Source organism: Miniopterus natalensis, chromosome 13, assembly GCF_054644295.1.
Source record: "Miniopterus natalensis isolate mMinNat1 chromosome 13, mMinNat1.hap1, whole genome shotgun sequence".
Lineage (NCBI taxonomy): Eukaryota > Metazoa > Chordata > Mammalia > Chiroptera > Miniopteridae > Miniopterus > Miniopterus natalensis.
In genome coordinates this window covers 53,655,006-53,674,318 of record NC_142093.1, presented here as the reverse complement: position 1 = coordinate 53,674,318, position 19,313 = coordinate 53,655,006, and the positions used below count along the sequence as shown (strand labels likewise).

At 49.6% G+C, this 19,313-nt stretch overlaps 1 protein-coding gene across 1 annotated transcript in view; it reads right to left on the bottom strand.

The window, feature by feature from the left end:
- FER1L5 (fer-1 like family member 5) overlaps nt 1-19,313 on the bottom strand; it is a 45,960-nt gene that overhangs the window by 25,413 nt on the left and 1,234 nt on the right. The window contains 17 exon segments of the mRNA XM_016219228.2: nt 1,390-1,518; nt 2,091-2,185; nt 2,257-2,339; nt 2,430-2,473; nt 4,166-4,234; nt 5,032-5,084; nt 5,522-5,645; nt 5,848-5,963; nt 6,781-6,811; nt 10,139-10,189; nt 10,910-10,972; nt 11,655-11,783; nt 14,116-14,225; nt 14,671-14,725; nt 15,867-15,975; nt 16,677-16,768; nt 17,342-17,394. Coding sequence (XP_016074714.2) covers nt 1,390-1,518; nt 2,091-2,185; nt 2,257-2,339; nt 2,430-2,473; nt 4,166-4,234; nt 5,032-5,084; nt 5,522-5,645; nt 5,848-5,963; nt 6,781-6,811; nt 10,139-10,189; nt 10,910-10,972; nt 11,655-11,783; nt 14,116-14,225; nt 14,671-14,725; nt 15,867-15,975; nt 16,677-16,768; nt 17,342-17,394 — 1,406 coding nt within the window.

The window sequence follows — 19,313 nt, the reverse complement described above, 5'->3', positions numbered from 1 at the left end:
TGGCCCCTCCACCCAGCCAGGCTGGTCCCTTCCCTTCCTGAAACTGGGCAGGGGGGCTTCTCCCCGGTCAGGCTAGGCCGTGGTTAGGCCACCCGCCTCTACCCATGTTGGGCCACCCCACCCCCTCCTGTTGGCCTAACTGCCCTCCTCAGATGAGACCAAGTGTGGGCAGGGGTGCGTGGCAGAGGCGGCACACACTCACACATCCTCTCTTGCCCCTTCTCAAGCCCTGTCTTCCCACCCTGCCTCCTGTCTGCTCGGTTCCTCTCTCCATCATGGTAGCTCCTCTCTTGCTTCTGTTGCCAGCTTCTGCCCTACTCTGGCTTATTCCCAGTCTGTTCCCTGGCTCAGGTTTCCTGGCCTTAAACTTAGCCCCCCTTCTGCCCTGAGCTACCACCTGACCTTGTTTCCCTCCACTTTCCAGCCAAGTTGCTACACATTTGTCTCTGTGCACCGCCTGCAACTTCTCCCTCCGACCTATGGCGCCTGGCTTCTCTCCTGACCCAAGGCTACCAGACGGAGCCTTCCCAATAACCAGGGGACACTTGTGAGTCCTCCCCCTTTCTCTCTGCCACATTCAGATACCTGACGGCTCCTTTCTGCAGCTCTCCCCTCCACAGGCTGCCCCAGTGGGCCCTCTACAAGCCCCTCCTCCTCCTGCATTAGGCTGTGGCATCCAGCTTCAGCTCCTTTTTTTCACTTCACCTACCCACCCTGGGCAAGTCCTCCATAACCACGGTTCAGATCCTGCTGCGCTGATGGCACACCCATCTGTCCAGCAGCCTCGAGACTGGTCTTTATGGATGTCTCACAAGCACAGGTCAAAGTGGGGTTCATCAACTTCCCAGACCTGCTCCCCCTTCAAGAAGCCCAGGATGATGCAAGCCACCCAACCACCTTGCCACCGGAGGCAGAAAATGGGCATCAGCCTAGGGGATTCAACCTCACTTCTTATGTCCAGTTAGTTGGTGGCTCTGATCATTCTGCTTCCAAAGGGACTCTGGAACCAGCCCCCTCCTGTCCGGCTCTCTTCCCCTGCGACTGTACCCTGTTTCTCTTGAGTGAGTGGTTCACCTTACTGCCTCCCAACTATTCTCAACACTTCCCTGCCTCAGTGGCCCTCCCCTGTCTTCAGGGAGAAATCCAGGCTCCTTAGGATGCTTCTTAGAATCTTTCTCCCTAACCAGATGACACATTTATTAAACCGAAGCCTTATCTTGTCCTTACGGGATCCCCTGGCCACCTGGGATTGGGCAACAGCAGGATGCTCTAGCGGCTCAGTAAAGACTCAAGAGGATTGGCCACCATCCTTCCTCATGCACCCATCGCCACGCTGAGCTTGCGGCCACGGATGGGGGCGGGCAGAGGGCTCCCTTCTTGCTGGGTTACCTCTACATTGGTCACTTCCTGGGAGAGGTCCCCTATCTTAGTGTCGTGGTGGGTCGTGATGTGGGTAACTAACTCCAGGAAGATCCGGCCTCGATACGCCAAACCATCCTTCACAGAGCTGGGGATAATCTAGGGAGGAAAACGGAGAAAGGGGATGAGAAACGGAGCGGGCCCATCTCCCAACCCTTCTGCACCTGGTAGAAGCTTGGGGACCACGGTCCCAGCCTGGGAACCTGACTGCGTGGGAAAGAAAGAGGCCTGGGCTGGGTGGCTGAGCAGATGAGGGGTGGAGAGCACGGGAGGGCCTTTCTGTGCGCTGAGGCCCTGGCGCCTGTTTCTGCCTGCGCACAGCCCTCCCCAGCCCCATTGCTTCGTGCAAGCCAGTTGAACTTGGCTTCGCCAGGCCTAAATGACCCAGAGCTGTTCTGCATTTACCCGTGCTGTTTCTTCGGTCTCACAGGTCCTTTCCACCTGTTGAAAATCTTACCCAGGATCCCATCTCAGTGCCCTCCTTCTGTTCCTTTCTTGTGCCGCAGCACAGGTCACACAGCCGTGGCCCTTCAGCGCAGGCTTCATGTTCACCAGCATGTGGCGGACAGAAACCAGGGCCAGGGCCTCCCCAGGCATCTCCCAGGCCCCAGTGCCTCACACATGGTCAGTTTTACCTCCTCTGTTCCCTAGAGCTGACATGAGAGGCTTACAGCGCCTTCTTCTTGGATCCGGAAAGGGGCCTTTTTACCCCCATGGAGAGTCAGGAAGCTGGGGCCAAAGCAGGGTAGGAAGCCAGAGTACATCCCTGCAAGAAGAGCTGGTGAGATGGCGGCCAGGTGGGAGAGGCACAGGAGGGGGGCTGGGGGACTTGCTTGCCTTCTACTTCTGCTCCGGTGGATGAGATATGGTTGAGGACCAGGCTGACAGTCCCGATTTCACCCGAGCAGCTGCCTTTGGGGCTGGAGAGAAACACATACTTCTGGCTGAGCCCCTGACAGGCTCCGTTTTTCCCTCCAGGCATGTTTTCCAGCCTCCACCCAGTTGCTCACCAGTCCAAGACTCTGAACTTGATGTAGCTGGAGAGGCAGGGCAGCTGCGGGGAGGGGGGACAAGAGACACAATGGGCACGTGTTGGTGCTTGGAGGGTCCAGGCCTCGCAGAGACCACAAGCACTTGGAAATCCTGGGTCCTTGTCCAATGCCTGGCTCAGTTCCCAGTGAGCCATTAACTACAGCCAAGGTGGATTTCCATGGGAGCTTCTGAGCCCTAAACTTTAGGGCCCCCACTTGCATGGGTCCTCAGGAGGCCAAGGAGAGGTAGGGGAAGGGCTTTCCAGCTGAGCAGCTGGCTATTAAGAAATGAGGAAATTGCCCAGGTTAAGGAAGGACGTTGGAAGTGGAGACGTGAGCACCGTCAGGCACCCAGGTCTTCCAAAGTTAGAATCCACCAAATTCAAGTTCATGGCTAAACCACCTTTCCAGCCACCCTGTTGAAAATCTTCCTTCCCTTTCCCAGTTCCTTGTATTAACTCCCCTCCTGCCTTGAGGCCTCTGGACTATAAAGTGGCATCCCCTGCATTTTCAGCCGGGCACCCCCTGCAGTCTGCCTTGCTGAGGCCTGACCAGCTGGCCTCAGATGCTACTGTTTGTGTGGTCAACCTGCCATGTCAGAGTGAGGTTCACATGTCTGCTGCATTTCTAGAGGGCCAGTAATAATCAGGCCTGCATCTAAGTGGTCCCAGTCCTGGACACAGTGTCCTGCCAAAAATGGGTGAGGGTCCAGGGGATGCTTGGACACCTTCAAAGGTTGGAAGGCCTCTTTCACGGATGAAGGAGGGCCTGGCCTGTGTCACTGGCTCTGAGCCTGATGGCAGCTGAGCTTCTGAGGGTCCTGCCTCATCATAGCCAGGGACAGGTGGGAGTGAGCTTGGCAAGGATAGGGGATGAACTTGGCCCCTCTAAGCTCTCTTCCTACTTTAAGAGTCTATAAAATCACCTAAGAAGGTAGGGATTATGAGGAATGGTTAAAAATGATGACTCACCAGCAGGCAGACTGGGGAAGCTTCTAGAAGCAAGGAGGAGGGTCCAAAAGAGGGAAGAAGGGAGCTCTTTAGCTAGTTACATGTCACACAGATATAAGATAAGGAGCCCAAGCACTCTCTGGGTGGCCAAATAGATGGCACCTAGAGCTTTGTGCATTTGCGCTCATGAGAGTGCTCAAGTTCTCAGAATCACCTTCTCTCGTTTTACCTTGGTCCTGGAAGTCTAGCTTCCAGGGCCTGAAGAGAACTGGCATCCACACCATTGACAAGTGGCCAAGAAGGACTGCGAGGCTATAAAAACCAGATCACAGAACCCCGCAAAGAAGAGCACCTTGGGCATTTAGTGTAGGAACAGTAGTCCAACCACATGGAGCCCAGAATAATAACCATAGGCCCGTGGTACCTCTAGGCCACCAACAAAGAGTTGTCATTCTGTTCAGGGCATTCGGCCTAGGAGGTAATACAGTTTAGAATGAGTCTTTAAAGTGATTGTTTTGTTGTTTAATGTAGGTGAAAGGACACGTGTAAGTTTTCTGGAATGTTCAGTTGTATGGCCCACTCATTAATACTGGATATAATAAGGGTTTCCATCATAGCCTTGGGCCTCCTTGTGCTCCCTGCCAGGTGGAGCCCTCCTCCCTGTGTGCTTCCTGGCCCTCCTTCCTCACCTCTACACACACAACACCTGGACACCCCTCCTGTTCATGGGCGGGGAGGAGGGCAGGCAAGGCAGGATGGCAATACCTGAGTATGGACGGTCAGGACCTGGTTCCAGATCGGGTTCTCAGTTTGGGTCTTCACCTGTGTATTCAGCTGGGAACATACCAAAGCCATGTCAGTGCCAGCCTGTCCCCTGCTTTCTCCACGGCCTCACCTTCCAGCCCTGCCAGTCCAGCCCACAGAAGGATGCCGTCTGCAGCCCAGGGCTGATCATGGGATGCCCTGGCCTGAAGCACTTGGACGACTGCTCATCGGCTACAACTTTAGTCCTTTGGGCACCTGCCTAGGTCCAGATTCCTTAACACGTTAGATTGTGTTAGATGAACTCTAAGATCCCAACAGAAAAGTGATCAAAACATCTCCGTCGGCAGCAGCAGCATTTCTAAATCTAGCCTTAAACAGTCATGTCAGAGAACTCAAAGAGTAGTTGGACTGACTAAACTTTTAATACACACTCAGAAAAACACATAAATATTAAAAATCTTGAAAAATATGTGTCATCGACCACTCAAGATCACCTCACCTAGATCCAGAGTACAAACCACCCTCAGAGCGATGGTTCTAAGACATGTCCACCAACCCTTTGGTACTCCCTCCTTCAAAAGGTGAACACTAAGCCCTCTCCTCTTATACACGGGCTGGATTTAATGACTTTGGTTTTCAGGGGGCATCGTCTCCACGCTGGGCACTGGGCACAGCTCTGGGAGACAGTGGCTAAGCCACGGTCCCCACCTTCACAGAGTTCCTATCAGTGGGATCACATGGCCCTTTGATGGAAGAACTGGGAGATGACTCCTGGGGTCCGGCCTACCAATCCAGCCTTACCCCTACACTATTTTTTTCTAGGTAACCATTTCTCTAAGCCACATACACACCCTTTCTACACTTACCTTTTCTCCAATTAGTTCCACCTCCAACATTGGGCTCACTAGGTGGTGTTTCTCTGTGGACAAGAAGTTAAAAGATTTCTGAGACAAGAGCATTTAAAAATTTTTTTTGAGGAGGAGGAGATGGAGAGGTGACAGGACAACTTAAAACCCTTCCCCATAATGTGGTTTGGCGCCCCCTGGGCAGACCCCTCCCATTTTCACTGTCTCTGTGTGTGCTGTTCTGTGTCATGACCCATAATGGCAGAGGGATGGGGGCTGGCATAGTGAACCTTGCACCCCAGCATCAGAGACAAGTCAGGGAGATACGGCCATTTTAAAGGGTGTGTATGGGGCCTCTATAAAACGACTATTGATGAGCTTTAGTTTCACCCTCTCCCTCCACCCCAGATCTTAGGTCAGTGTCCACATGGAATAGGGAAGCCCCATGGGAACCTAGGGTGCCACTGCGTAGGGCTCCTCAGGGTGGCTTCCTTCCACCACCCTGACTCACTAAGGTGAAGGTCCTCCGCGCAGTAGATGTAGAACTGTAAGTGGGCCTTCTTCATCGGGACCATCGTTGACTTGTAGATATGAATTTTGATGTCATCATCCCCATAGGGCGGCTTTTGATCTACCTGGAGAGACCAGAGAGCTAACAGGGTCAGAGTCACAGGGAGGTCACGGCCAAGGCCACCGGGAGGAGTAAGTGGACAACTCGGAAGTGACACAGTGGACAGATGAAAGCATATGAAGGTCCATGGTCACTTGGAAGCTCAGGAGTGCCCCATAGAAGCAGCCAGGTAGGAAATGTTACTTGGGTGTAGGGGGCAGCCTCACCGGGGCCTGGTCTCCCACACCGAGGGCACAGATGGTGACCTTCAGGTAGCCTCTCACACCATTGTTCGGTTCATTTGGCTGGCAGAGGCCTAACCATTTCCTCTGGAGTGCGTGACCTGGAGAGGCACAGGGTCCATGGGAGACCAGCTTCCAGCTTCCAGCCCTCTCCCCTGAAACCAGTCTTTGTTTGCGTGGGAGAGGGGTGTGGAAACACATCTCATATATTCTGATTGCTATCCAGTAGCAGCCAAATGAGAGTCACTCCTACCATTAAGACAAGAGAGCGTACTCACCAGGCTGCCAGCTATTGCCATTAAAAAATAGGGACCCTCTTTCCCATTCTGAGAACCTACAGCTTTGTTACTGTCCTGGTATGAGAAAGACAAGAATTCTCCCCAGCTTTAAGTCCCAACCTCAACCTGGCATGTATGTGATGGCCTGGCCACAGAGGCAACCTCTACTCAAACTTCAATTCCCCAGTGGCCTCAAAAATAGAAAGTCAGCCTGAGGCTGGCCCTGGCCTGGTAGCTCAGTTGGTTAGAGCGCCGTCCGGACACACCAAGGTTTCAGGTTCAATCCCCAGTCAGGGCACATACAACAATCAATGAATGAAGACATAAATAAATGGAACATCAAGTTGATGTTTCTCTCTCTCTCAAATAAATAAATTTAAAAAAGAAAAATAGAAAGTCAGCCCAAGGTTGCATTAAAAGATTAGCATTTGACCCAAAGGGATTCCTTCAGTTTTGAAGAGAAAGATGTTTTTATATAAAATACCATGAAGTACAGTAAGATATTTTCAAGTACAGAAAATAATTCACACCCTCAAATATTCTCCCCCATGTGTTGAATGTGCAGCAATTTTGTGACATTTTGACACCTGGCCTGAATTTTCTCAGAAGCCACACATATTTGCAAAAACTGTTTACTTACCTGGAGAATGGTAGATAAAACCAATATCCGTCTGAAAAGATAAAAGTGGAGTAAAGATTGGTTAGGACCTCCAGCCAAGATTTGTAGTACCAGCTAAGCTGATGACAATATTAGCCACATGCCCTGCCCTAACTTTTTAAATCTTTGCAACAACCTAGAAGTTGATCCATATCTCCTCCATTCTACAGAGGAAGATACTGAGTTTGGGAGAAGTGCTCAAGGTCTTACAGGTAATAAATTAGGAGGCCTGGATTGAAAGGATACTTAACCACCAAGCAGCACTGCCTGGCGAACATAGCACTGACCCTCCCCTCTCCCTGGGTGTGGGAAGGGCTTCTCTTGTCTGGGGAAGAGAATCATCAAGGGAGGAGTTGGCAGAGAGACTATGAGTTTTCTTTTTCCCTGGGAGAAGGTTTCTGACAGGCTGGAGGGATGTGGTACAGGGTTGAAATGCGATGAGGCAAGGCCACCCTTGTAGCTCACATCTGAAGGGTCCACGGAGCAGTCCCCAGATCCTGCATGTTAGGCCTCCTTTAAAACCAGTTACCCCCTTGGATCAGGTAGGTAAAGATTTCTCAGATGCAACAACAAAAGCACAATCCATAAAAGAAAACTCTGATAAACTGGACTTCATCGAAATTTAAAAACGTCTCCTCTTTGAAAGACGCCAATAAGCAAATGAAAGGACAAGCCAAATACCGGGAGAAAACATTTCCAAGTCATATATCTGATAAAGGACTTGTATCCAGAATATATAAGAAAATTTCAAAACTCAATAGTAAGAAAACAACTCAGTGAAAACAAGCAAGAGATGTGAACAGACATTTTGAGCAGACAAAGGAGATACATAGATGACAAGCACATGAAAAGATGCTCAACATCATTAGTCATCAGGGAAGTATATCACCATGAGGTACAACTACACGTAATTAGAGTGGCTAAAATAAAAAGATGGACTATATCCAGTGTTGATGAGAATGTGGAGCAACTGGAACTCTAATACACCTCTGGTGGGAATAAAAAGTGATAAAACTCGTTTGGAATTTTGGGGAAACACCATTAAGAATTTTCTTTAAACGTTAACCATACACCTACCATACGAACTAGTGATTCCATTTCTACATATCTACTTGAGAAATTAAATATGTCCAAACTAAGATTTATATAATACATCAATGTTACAGTAGCTTTACTGTAATAGCCAAAAACTGAAAATCATCTAAATGTTCATTAACAGGTGAAAGGATAAACAAACTGTGGTATATCCATACAATGTACTACTCAGCAATAAAAAGGAATGAACTATTGATACATGCAACATACATGAATCTCAAAATAATTATGCTGAGTGAAAGCAGCCAAACAAAAACAATACATACTGTATGATTCCATTTATATAAAATTCTAGAAAATACAAAGCAGTCTATAGTTACAGAAAGCAGGCCACTGGTTGCCTGGGGATAGGAGGAGGTGGGATGGGGGTTAGAGGGGAGAACTACAAAGGGACACAGGGAAACTTTTTGGGGATGACAGATGTGATAGATATGTTCATTATCTTGATTATGATGATGGTTTCACAAGTGTATACATATTTTTAAATATATCAAATTATATATTTTAAACATGTATAATTCATTGTATGTCCGTTGTACCTCAATAAAGCTGGAAGAAAACAAAACAAAGCTCAGTCACCTCTAAAACCCCCAAAACCTCAGTCACCCCTAATGAAGCAGTAGATCTAGGAAGTGATCATCAGTAGCTGTTGCCAAGAAAAGAGAGACCAGCAGACATTCTGTGTCTCCTGCTGAAGTCACTTTGGCAAAGAGATGAAAATATGTGGGCAGAGGGACCTGAGAAGTGATCCCCTAGAGATGCAATCAGCAAAATCCAGACTGGGGGGAAACTCTATAAGACAAACAAATTTGTTTCTTTAACAAATAAATTGCAAGGAAAAAAAGGGGATGGGATCAACAGAATAAAAGAGACCTGAAAATGCATTTTGACCAACTGCAATGTATGCACCTGGTTTGTTTGGATCCTGATTTGAGCAAACTGTAAAAGGAATTCACAAGACAATTAGGAGAATTTGAATACCAAATTAGAAAGGTTTTTAATTAAATGTGATAGCTGTATTTGGTTATGCTTAATAAAATGTTTTAGAACTATACACTGAAATATTTAAAAAATAAAATGATATCGTGTCTGAGATTTGAGTCAAAGTGATTCCTAGGGGCTGGGGACATGGGCTGGGTGTGGATAAAAACCTGATTGGCAATGAATTGGTGAAGCCGAGAGGAGGAGGTGGGAATTGATACGTTTCTCTCTACTTCTAGGTATGTTTGAAATTTTCCCCAAAAGTAACATATTTTTTTTAAAAGCTCAGATTTTCTCTGCCCTCTGTATTTTACTCAGCAGTTCATATGGTTGGTACTTGTCTGAAAATTTCTCAGTGGCCTTTGTCAAAACACAACCTTTTTGACCTCGTGCCATCTACCCTCTCCAGAATCTTAATTTCTAAGCCTGCACTTCTGCTTCAAGGGCAAGACAGCGGGAGGGGTAGTTCATTACTGTTCATGTGCTTATTACAAGTAATGAGAAAGTGACCTAACTTTAATTTGTCTTAAATTTGCCTTTTCCCAGGGTGGAGCCCTTTTATGGTGGGTTGCCAGGTTTAGGAAATAAAAACACAGAAGCTGCTTAAAATTTGAATTGCACATCAACAATGACTACTTTTCAGGATACATTTCTCCCCTGTGATGTTTCCTGAGGAGTCATGCAATATTTGGGGCATACTTCTAATTACAAAGTACCTGTTGTTTAAAATTCAGATTTAATGGGGCTCCTGTATTTAACCTGGCAACACTACCTTTTCTGACCTTCCTGGGTTTGGGGAATCTTCGTGTGGCCCTTTGTGACTATGTAAACTTTCCTTGCCTCAGCCTGTGTCTTTTCAAAGCAAACCCTTCACTCTGTCCTCACGGGCAGTGATCTTTCTCTGGGTTTTTCCAATAATTAGGTCGGCCTTTTTGGATCCCCTGCTTCCTTTTCCTGGAGACAGAAGCTTGAACTGTGTCGATCCCATTAGAAGTGTGGGGTTTCAACATGGCATCCGGTGCTTTCACCAATACTACACTCTTTAACCCTCACAACCCTGTGGCTGAGGAAATTATCCCCCTTATTTTACAGATGAGGAACTAGGGGCTCAGACACTTGTCTAAGCCACCCAGTTGGTGGGTGGATCCAAATCTGGATCTTTCTCATGAAAATCCAAGTCCTTTCTGGGCCTGTGCCTGGAGCCCCAGGGTGGGTGGGTCTCTATGACCGGTCCCCCAAACCTCCCCCTTTCTCCAGTGCTCACTTGGAATCTCCCGATCTCCGCATTGGATCTCAACATCCTGGAATTCATCACCTGCAGGGGGATGCCCAGAGAGAGCTTAGTTTATACCGCCATCTCCCCCATGCCCAGGGCAGGAGCCCCAAGGGCACACTCAGAATTCTCCAGGGTTTTCTCCAGCTTCCCAGTGGCCAACGCTGTATATCCTTTAATTCTCAGAGAAACCCTGAGGTTCAGGTTTTTAGTTCCATTTTCCTGATGAAAAATTGATTACAGAGGCCTATTCATTTGGTCAACCCGAAGGTCAACACTCGGCCCTCACTGCCTGCTGTCCTGGCTGTCCTACATGCCTGCGTTCCCACGCATGGGGAAACTCGTGGAGGGGAGGCCTCCTCCTTCTGGCCCTGCGCTGGGCACTTGGGGGACATGTGATGAGCACATGTTCACCACTGGGCTCCCTCTGGTAAGAGAATGGAATGTGCCACTTCTAGTGGACATTAGAGGGGTCCTCTGGTGGCATGAGAGGCCTGGCACATGGGAAGAGGCTGTTTTGTTCAACTCAGTGTCCAACCAGGTCAGGGCCTCGCAGTTGGCGTTTCATATTTACTGAATGAATGAATGAATGAATGAGGGTCTGGCTGCCAGGGAGTGAGGAAGGTGGTGGAGATGCTGCCCTGGAGTCAGAAAGACCATCTGAAGTGACTCTGGCTCTAAGGGAGGGGCTGCGGGGAAAGACGTGCTTTCCCACAACTGAGGTGGGACGAGGGAATGGACCCATCTTTTCTGGTTCTTCACCTGGATTAAGATGGAGTCATCGAAGAACTTTGCAGGAATCTCATGGAAATTCTGGAAGAAGATCTGAAGGACAGGATAGGGATGGGGGTAGACGATGTTTCTTCCAGCACTTGACCCAGCGACTCGGTAAGCCCAAAAGCTCAGAGAGGTGGACTCCCTCCCGTCACCTGCCCATTTCAGTAACTCTCAGCTGACACTGCCCTCACGCTCGCCCTCAGGAAGCAGAGGCCTGCCAGGCTCCCGAAGGGTTTTCTGCCTGGGTAAAGGGTAGGGGTAGGGGGTTCCCAGAGAACCTGTTGTGAGCTGCTTAAGGCCCAGCTAGCCACCCTGGGATGGAGATTGAAGCCTCTGTCTCCCTCCAGATGGCCCTGTCAGTCCACTCCACCCCCACCCCCTGATGCAGCCAGAACTTCCTTCCCAAATGCAAACCTGGCTCTGTCACTCTCCTGCTTCGATCCTTGTGTGGCTCCCAAGTGTCATCCATGACAAGCCCCAGTGCATTTTGTAGGCTTCCCTCCCCAGGTCTACAGTTCTATCACTAATTCCTGCAAATTACCCGTCTGTGTTCCCAGTGCCAAGCACAGTGCTCGACCCTCTGTAGGTGCTCAGTAAATGTTTATGGAACACATGACAATGCCCTCATCAAGGAGCAAGCTGGCTTCCCACCTGCAGGAAATGCCCAGCCCACTGGCTCAACTGGCGAAAGTGCCCACCCATTCAGCCCTGAAAGCCACGTGTGGCCCACCTCATTGAAGAAAGGGTTGTTTCCCCTCTTGGTCCGTGTGTAGTATTGCTGGCTTCCGATGACCACCTTCACCACCGGCTTGAGGTCATTGCCCATGAGCTGGCGGGCTTCAAACACCTTTACTTGAACCTACCAGGGACAAAAATGAGACCCTGATGTTGGGGACCTGGGCTCCCCTTCTCCCACAGGGATTCTCTCTAAACGAACCAAATGTGATGAGAAAAATCTACTGTGAGTAGGAGAACCCACAGGGGGAAGGCTGGCAGGAGCTGGATCTGCCTGCCTGGAGACAGGCCTGGCTGTTTCCTTCTGGGAACTGTCACTCCACTGCCTTGCCCTTTTCATCTTGGTTTGATGAAACCAAAGATGTGGACTTGGTTTTCTTTTCCACTGGAGTGGGTTTGTTACAGAAGAAGAAAAACAGTCTAATGTTTCTGTTTGTTGATTTTTATTTAATTTATTTATTCTCTTTTTTAAAATAAATTTTTATTGATTTTAGAGAGAGAGGAAGGGAGAGGGAGAGAGAAACATCAGTTGGTTGCCTCCCACATGCATCCTGACCGGGGATCTAACCCTCAGCCTGGGTATGTACCCTGCCCAGGAATCGAACCAGTGACCCTTCCATGCATGGGACAGTGCTCAACCAACTGAGCCACACTGGCCAGGGCTGATTTTTATTTACCTATGATCTTTTTAAGGAATTGAAAATTTTAAAGTTCCACCCAGTTGAATCTACAATCGTGGTATAATCTCTGATTTGTGATTTCTTCTGCTGCTTTTATGAACTTTATCAAGACTCAGTAAAGGGACTGTGACATCTGAGTCTAGAATTGGAAAGCAAGAGGGAGATGAGCAACTTAGAGTCATGTAAGATCCAGGCGGGCTGAGCCCGGGAAGGAGGAAATAGCGCTGGCCGTGGGGAGCGGTGCACAGCCTTGGGAGCTTGACGCCTGACTACAGGGAGTAAATAGTATACGGCGCTCCCAGACCAGGCCGTGGGTCCGGCCATTCTCCTTGAGGCCTCCTGTGTCTCCAGCAAGTCAGGGGTCCTTCAGAGACGGACTCACAGCAGCTGCCTGAACATCAGAGACTAGAGGAGGCCAAACCAGGCTGCAGGCCCTCGGGCCAGCATTTGGTCCTAGCCACCGCAACCTAGGAGGGAGTGGCATAGGCACACTGACCTTCTCTCCTGTGGAAAACTAACCTGGTGAAAAAGAGTGGGGCCAACAGGAAGGAGAAGGTACTCTGAAGGCAGCGCGTGCAAAGGCCTGGCCTGGAGAGAAGCTCGAGGATGGGGACTGTGCGTTGTCCAGGATGTTCACGTGGGGTAGAGTGGCAGAGGCAGGAGAGAGGGTGGCTTGGAGTGGCAGGCTTGGTGTATCTAGGGCCTGGGAAGCCATTGTAAGGAGTTTGGCTTTTGTCCTGGGGACATTGGGGTGTCCTTATATTTAAGGACATTTTATTTTTTATTCTCACCTGAGGATACTTTTTCCATTGGTTTTTCAGAGAGAGTGGAAGGGAGAGAAAGAGAGAAAGAGAGAGGGAGAGAGACACATTGATTGGTTGCCTCCTGCAGGTGCCCCGACCCTGGGGCTGGGGATCGAGCCTGTAACCAAGGTACGTGCCCTTGGCTGGAATCAAACTCAGGACTCTCCAGTCCTCAGGCTGACGCTCTAACACTGAGCCAAACCGACCTGGGCTTAAGGATATTTTTAAGCAGGTGCATCACATGATGAGAATGACATCTTTGAAAGACCAACTTGCATGAAGACGGGACAGGAAAGAGCTGGGAGCCTGGAGTTTGGTCCAGGGAGGTGATGGATGGCTTGAGCCAAGGAATGGAAGTGGCGATGGAGAAACGGGAGCAGTCAGGTGATATTAAGTTAAGCGCTGGCCTTGGCCAGTGGCTGGATGCAAGGAGTTCTGTGAGGAACAGGAGCAGTCAAGGATGGCTCCCAGCCTCCTGAGCAAGTGGCAGGCGGAGGCAGACGAAGCCATGGCGGAAATGTTAGGTCACCGGTTTGAGATTGAAGGGAAGTTGGGGGTTACAGGATTCACAGTGGAGCCCATGAACCATCCCACGAATCCCTCAAACTGTCCTCAGCTCTCCCATCCAGCTAATTTGACCTTGCACGTGGCTGGCCTTGTCAAGAATCCCGTGGACTCCTGCAGGCAGGGCCCAGGCCTTCTTCTCTGTCTCCCTGGCACCTGCCAGGACCTGCTGGTGCACAGCCACCAGTGCCTCCTACTGCACTAAGACTGTCTCTAGCTTCAGCTATGTGCAGAAGTTCCCCAGAGTGGTGTCCCTTGGATGAGCAGGGATGCAGTGAGGATCTGAGAACCTGTAGCTCGATCTGAAGCTCCAACCCTCTGCCACGACCTTGTGGAGAGGTGGGATAACCTGGGAACACCATGAGGTGTCAGGCAAATTACATGGGCTTTCAACCTGGAAGGTCCTCACCTGGAAGTGCTGAGGCTTTGAGGAGAGCTCCTTGCGCACAGCGTAGCTGGGAACCATCTGCTTCTGCCTGGCTACTTCTCCTGCAGTTATGTCCAGGAGGCCTTCATCCCCTGGAGAAACACAGTCCAGGGTGAGCTCTCAGAGGCTGGGGCTCAGGACATTTTGAGGACTTTTCCTCATTTTCTCATTCTATCCCCAAAGGCTAGTTCCTAACTAAAAGCATGGCCAAGACCTGATAGGGACACGCCTGTCCCAGAACATTCCATGGGCCCCCGCCTACCTTCAGTAACCCCAGGTCCCACTCTCTACACATGGGGGCTCTTGGAAATGGCCATCCTTACCTCTCCTTGCAGCCCATTGGAGGCTGCATGTCTAGAGATACAAATGGACATATTGAGGTGACAGCCTCAGCTCAGTGTCTGGAGATCTGGCCTGTAGACACTAACCTGGTTACAATCCTTCTATAGGCCTCAAGGGTTGGGTCTTGAAGATCCCAAAATGCTCATCCAGCTATGCTTGGGGAAAGGCAGGGGTAAGCTCCATGAACATACATACCTGTCTTCTTAATATCCTGTTTGGTCATATGGGCCACATGTAGGGTGATAGTGCACTATAAGGCAAAGGCAAGGGAGCTGTAAGCCAGACCATGCAATTTTTGGCCCAGTCCTAGCACCAGAACCCAGCCAAGCCTGGTAGGTTCAAGTCCAGTTCTCCTGGGTGGAGCGATGCTGGCCATATTGCAAGGCCACACCATGGGGCATTGTGCAGTCCGGGTGCAGAGAGGTTGTAAACTGGTGGTTATAAACTGAATAGACAAATGGACAATGGCCAGAGCATATATGAAAGTGGAACTTTGCCCCACAATCTGCAGCACTCAGTCCAGGAAATCAACCCAGTATCTACAGTAACCAGCCCAGGAAGCCAGTGTGCTGTAAATCAGACTTATAAGAATTCAGACCACTAGCTCCAGCAACAATAATCCAGGAAGCAAACAACAGTGATCAGCCCCAAATGGCCAGGACTTGATTAATAACTGCAACTTCCCTCATTTTTGTCTCCACTTCCAGCTTAGGACTAACCAGAGAAAGCCAAATGTGCACCTTAACCAATCACAGGATACCCAGCTCTAGTGACATCACTTACAGCTTCCCTAGGCCAACAGCCTCCCATCCACACACACCTGGAGCTTTTTTTCCCCCCTTATGTAGAGTTTTCCCTCTCCTCTGCCTGCCTTTGAGTCTCTGCCAAACTCAAGTGATGGTGGTTGACTCCCTTGCTATTGCTAGTTCCGAATACATAGCCTTTGCTGGTTCTCAACCCGTTGGTCTTTGTTTGTTTCCACATGTCTTAATCACCTCCTCTGTAAAACCTTCCATGACCTCCCAAGCAGAATCATTCATTCCCTCTTGACCTTAGTGACCTAGCTCTCTTCACTCTTGTACACTGTGCTGGAGCACTTGTCACTGTGAGTGGTGCCTACTCCAATAGACTGTGGGTTTCATTCAATATAGTATCCCGGGCCTACCACAGTCACCGATACCCAGTGAATGATCAACTAAGTAGTCTAAATGGTGGGTGGGCAGGTGGGTGGAAAGGTAGGAAAGTCAGGGAGATGATGGCAGTGTGATGGGGCCCCCCGTGGGCAGGAAACACTCTCTGGGTGAGGTCACTGGGCCTTTATTGGGGTAGAGTAGCCCAGTTTCTCTGGCTGTCCCCAATCCTCTAGCAACCTTTCCTGGGGCCCAACTCACGCCTGTGGGCAGCATGGAATGGTTGAGTAGGGCCAGATCCTTCACGAAAAGAACCTCTTTTGGTTTTTTCACCAAGGGCTTGAGCAGCACTGTAGCCATGCCGATGAACCTGGGGAGATGAGCAGCAAGTATGGGAGCCTAAGCCAGGGGAAGGGGTGTCCTTCCCTGTCCCAAGCAGGATTTTATCTAGATATGGTTTTCTCTCCTAGCAGCTGTGTTGTCCACAGAGGGGTTGAAGGAAGAATGCAGTGATGGGGAGCATCCATCAGAGGATACAGGGCTCTCAAGTCTCTGGGAATGGCTTTGGGACTCCTGGGCAGTGGGAGCCCTGGTTACTGGTTCTGCCTGCCCAGCCTCTTCCCAGCAGCTCTGCTCCTACACTCATCCTGAGTGGGAACTATGCCAAATAACAGTAAATTGGACTAGGGGTGGCACCTGACCGGGGCCAATTAGATTCTTTCGTTGTAGGAATTTTGCTCTAGGATGCCATAGCTTCTATCTCAGTGGATGTCAGTCTTAGGTGAATGGGGCCTTGATGAGATAGGCAGGGAGAAGGAGAGATTTGAGAATCCCATGTCTTCAGAGGAGACAAACTGTTCCTGGGCTCCTAGCTTCCTAGTTCTGGTTGATCTTCACTCCTAGCTTCACTACCCTCCACAAGCCCCTGCCCTTTTTTTTTTTTTTTTTTTTCAGTAGCTGGCTGGAATGTGTTCTGGTCCTTGCATCTGAATTATGGATTAGAGACGGAGGATGCAGCATTTCTTGTAGCTTTGGTCAGAGCCAGGCTTCTTGTGCCTCTCTCTCTCTCACCTTTCTTCCTTTGCTGCGCCCAAGTCCTGAAGGATAACTTGTAAGAAAGAGTCATTCTGTAGGGGGCGGTTCCAGAGGTGCCAAATTAGGGTCTGTGGGATACACAAAGAGGTCAGCATCCCTCCCCTTCCCATCCTTCTAGGAAATGAGAAAGATGCAGACAACGGGCTAGCACTATGTGTCTTTCGACCTGAGGATACCCCCTCAAGTCTAATTTCCTCAGAGGATGGCCTTTGCTACCTTTCACAAAGGTGCTAGGTATCCTACTTAAGCCCCCCTAGCTTGAAAGGCAGTGTTGTGGGCATGTTAAGAGGTTTGGGGACCAAGGGGCAGTGGGGTCATGGATGAATGGAAGATGAGCATGGATCCTGCACAGGGAGCCTTGTCTTTGCTTCAGGTTTCTGAGGACATAAAGGTGGCCATGTTGAACAAGATAGACCACACCACAGTCCATCCCCAGAGTGGGGGAAAAGGGCCAAGGCAGCAATGGGCAGATATGGCTGGTGTAGCCCTCAGGCCTCATAGCCTTGTCAGCTCAGAGGCTACTCCCAGGGCCAAGATGCCCAGCTTTGGGAAAAGCTCATGAGGCTCCATGTCCTCTCCCTAGACCCATCCTCACTATTGGGTGTCACTGCCTCTTCTGGGCTTGCCCCTGTACATCTTACCTCATTCCATGTGGGGTTATTTCCTTCTGCCTCAGAAGTGTTCTTCTTGACATCTGCAAAGACACCAAAGGGCTGGCATTGGTGACAGGAAATACTTCAAAGTCTAGGTTCAAGTGGGATAAAGAAAGGTGGGAAGCTCTAAGAAAACTTCAAGTTGCCCTGGTGCTGTGGCTCGGTTGGTGTGTTGTCCTGTGCACAGATTGATGCTTCACTGTCACATCAATGTTTCTCTCTCTCTCCCTCTACTTTCTTCTCTCTCTAAAACCAATAGAAGCATATCCTCAAGTGAAGATTAAAAAAAGAAAACGTCAAGTCTATAATGGCAGGTGTGACATGGCACTGATTCTTTCTATTATAGACAGGTAAACAGGAGCAGAGCAAGAATGACGGGCCAGGTATAGAAGGTCACCGGGGTGGAAAGGCTGTGGAGGTTTCCCAGAGGAGTGAGGTGTCCCAGCCCCACACCAGACCTCCCAGCCCATGGTTCCAGTGCCAGGAAGAGAAGCTCCCATAACTTCGGGCTGTAAAAATCAGCAGAGAGTGTGGCCGAGTGACATGGAGGCTGCTGGAGTCACAGGCATTCCTCTTAAAGGGCCCACACAGGGACTTACTCAGACTCACTTCCTCTGAGCTGGGGAGGGGGGTTCAGCAGCTTGAAAGGAACCAGAGACATATGGGGAAGAACTTAATTGTTTGGCACCAGGGCGAGAGTTGGAGGGGCAGCTTTATCCCAGACAGAAGTGCTGGCGGAGACCATTGCTCCTTTTCTGAGACCTGCCCCACAGAGCCAGTAGGTGGACACCATATCTGAGTCTCCACCAACCTGGCTCACACTGTTCCCCACCCTGGTGATTCCCTGAGGCCCCACCCCACCCAATTTTCAGGCCCACCCATGCTGTTTCCAGTGGCTTTTCCATACGAATGGCATGTCTTGGCTCATGCTTCAGATTTTCCTAAATTCTCTCAAACAAGCAACATCTGGCCTCAGAGAGTCCTGTGCCTCTATCTAAGTGGCCCCAGGCCCTGCACTAGTGGCAGCAGGCCTTGGTTCACAGCTTGGCCTTGCTGGGCACCTCCGAGCCCAACACAGCAATAGCCATCTTCAGATTGCTTTGTAGCTTATGTCAAATGTTCCCAAGCAAAACTCAAGCAGTGGTTGACCTTGGCCTCACATCCCGAGAGGCCCCAGAGCCAGCACACTCAGTGGACAGCTTCAGACCATGTTGAAGCACCATCACCCAATGATCTCCACAAGCAACACACTCAAGGGGCAGACTCAGCGGGCACCAGAGTCCTGCTGAAATAAGTCCTGCTCTATGGGGTGGGCCCCTGCACTACAAGAGGAAGGTGTGTAGCCCACACGGGGTCAGGGCACACCTTGAGTATCCAGCTTCAGTGATAGGGGAGGCTGTGCCACTGGACCCTACCAGACACCTACTACATTAGGCCACTCTACCAAGCCTGGGAGATGAAGCAGCTCTACCTAACACATAGAAACAAGCACAGGGAGGCTGCCAAAATGCAAAGACAAAGAAACATGGCCCAAATGAAAGAACAGAACAAAACTCCAGAAAAACAACCAAACAAAATGGAGACAAGCAATCAACTTGATGCAGAGTTCAAAACACTGGTCATAAGGATGCTCAATGAACTTAGTGAAAACCTTAATAGAATAAAAAAAGAACCAGTCAAAAATGAAGGATACATTAATTGAAATTGAAGAATAATTTACAGGGAATTAACAGTAGAGTAGATGAAGCCAAGAATCAAATCAGTGATTTGGAATATAAGGAAGTAAAAAGCACACAATCAGAAGAGCAAAAAAGAAAAAAGAATCCAAAAAATGAGAATAATGAAAGGAGCTTCTGCAACAACTTCAAACATACCAACATTCACATCATGGGGGTGCTGGAAGGAGAAGAGAGAGGACAAGAAATTGAAAATCTATTTGAGAAAATAATGACAGAAAACT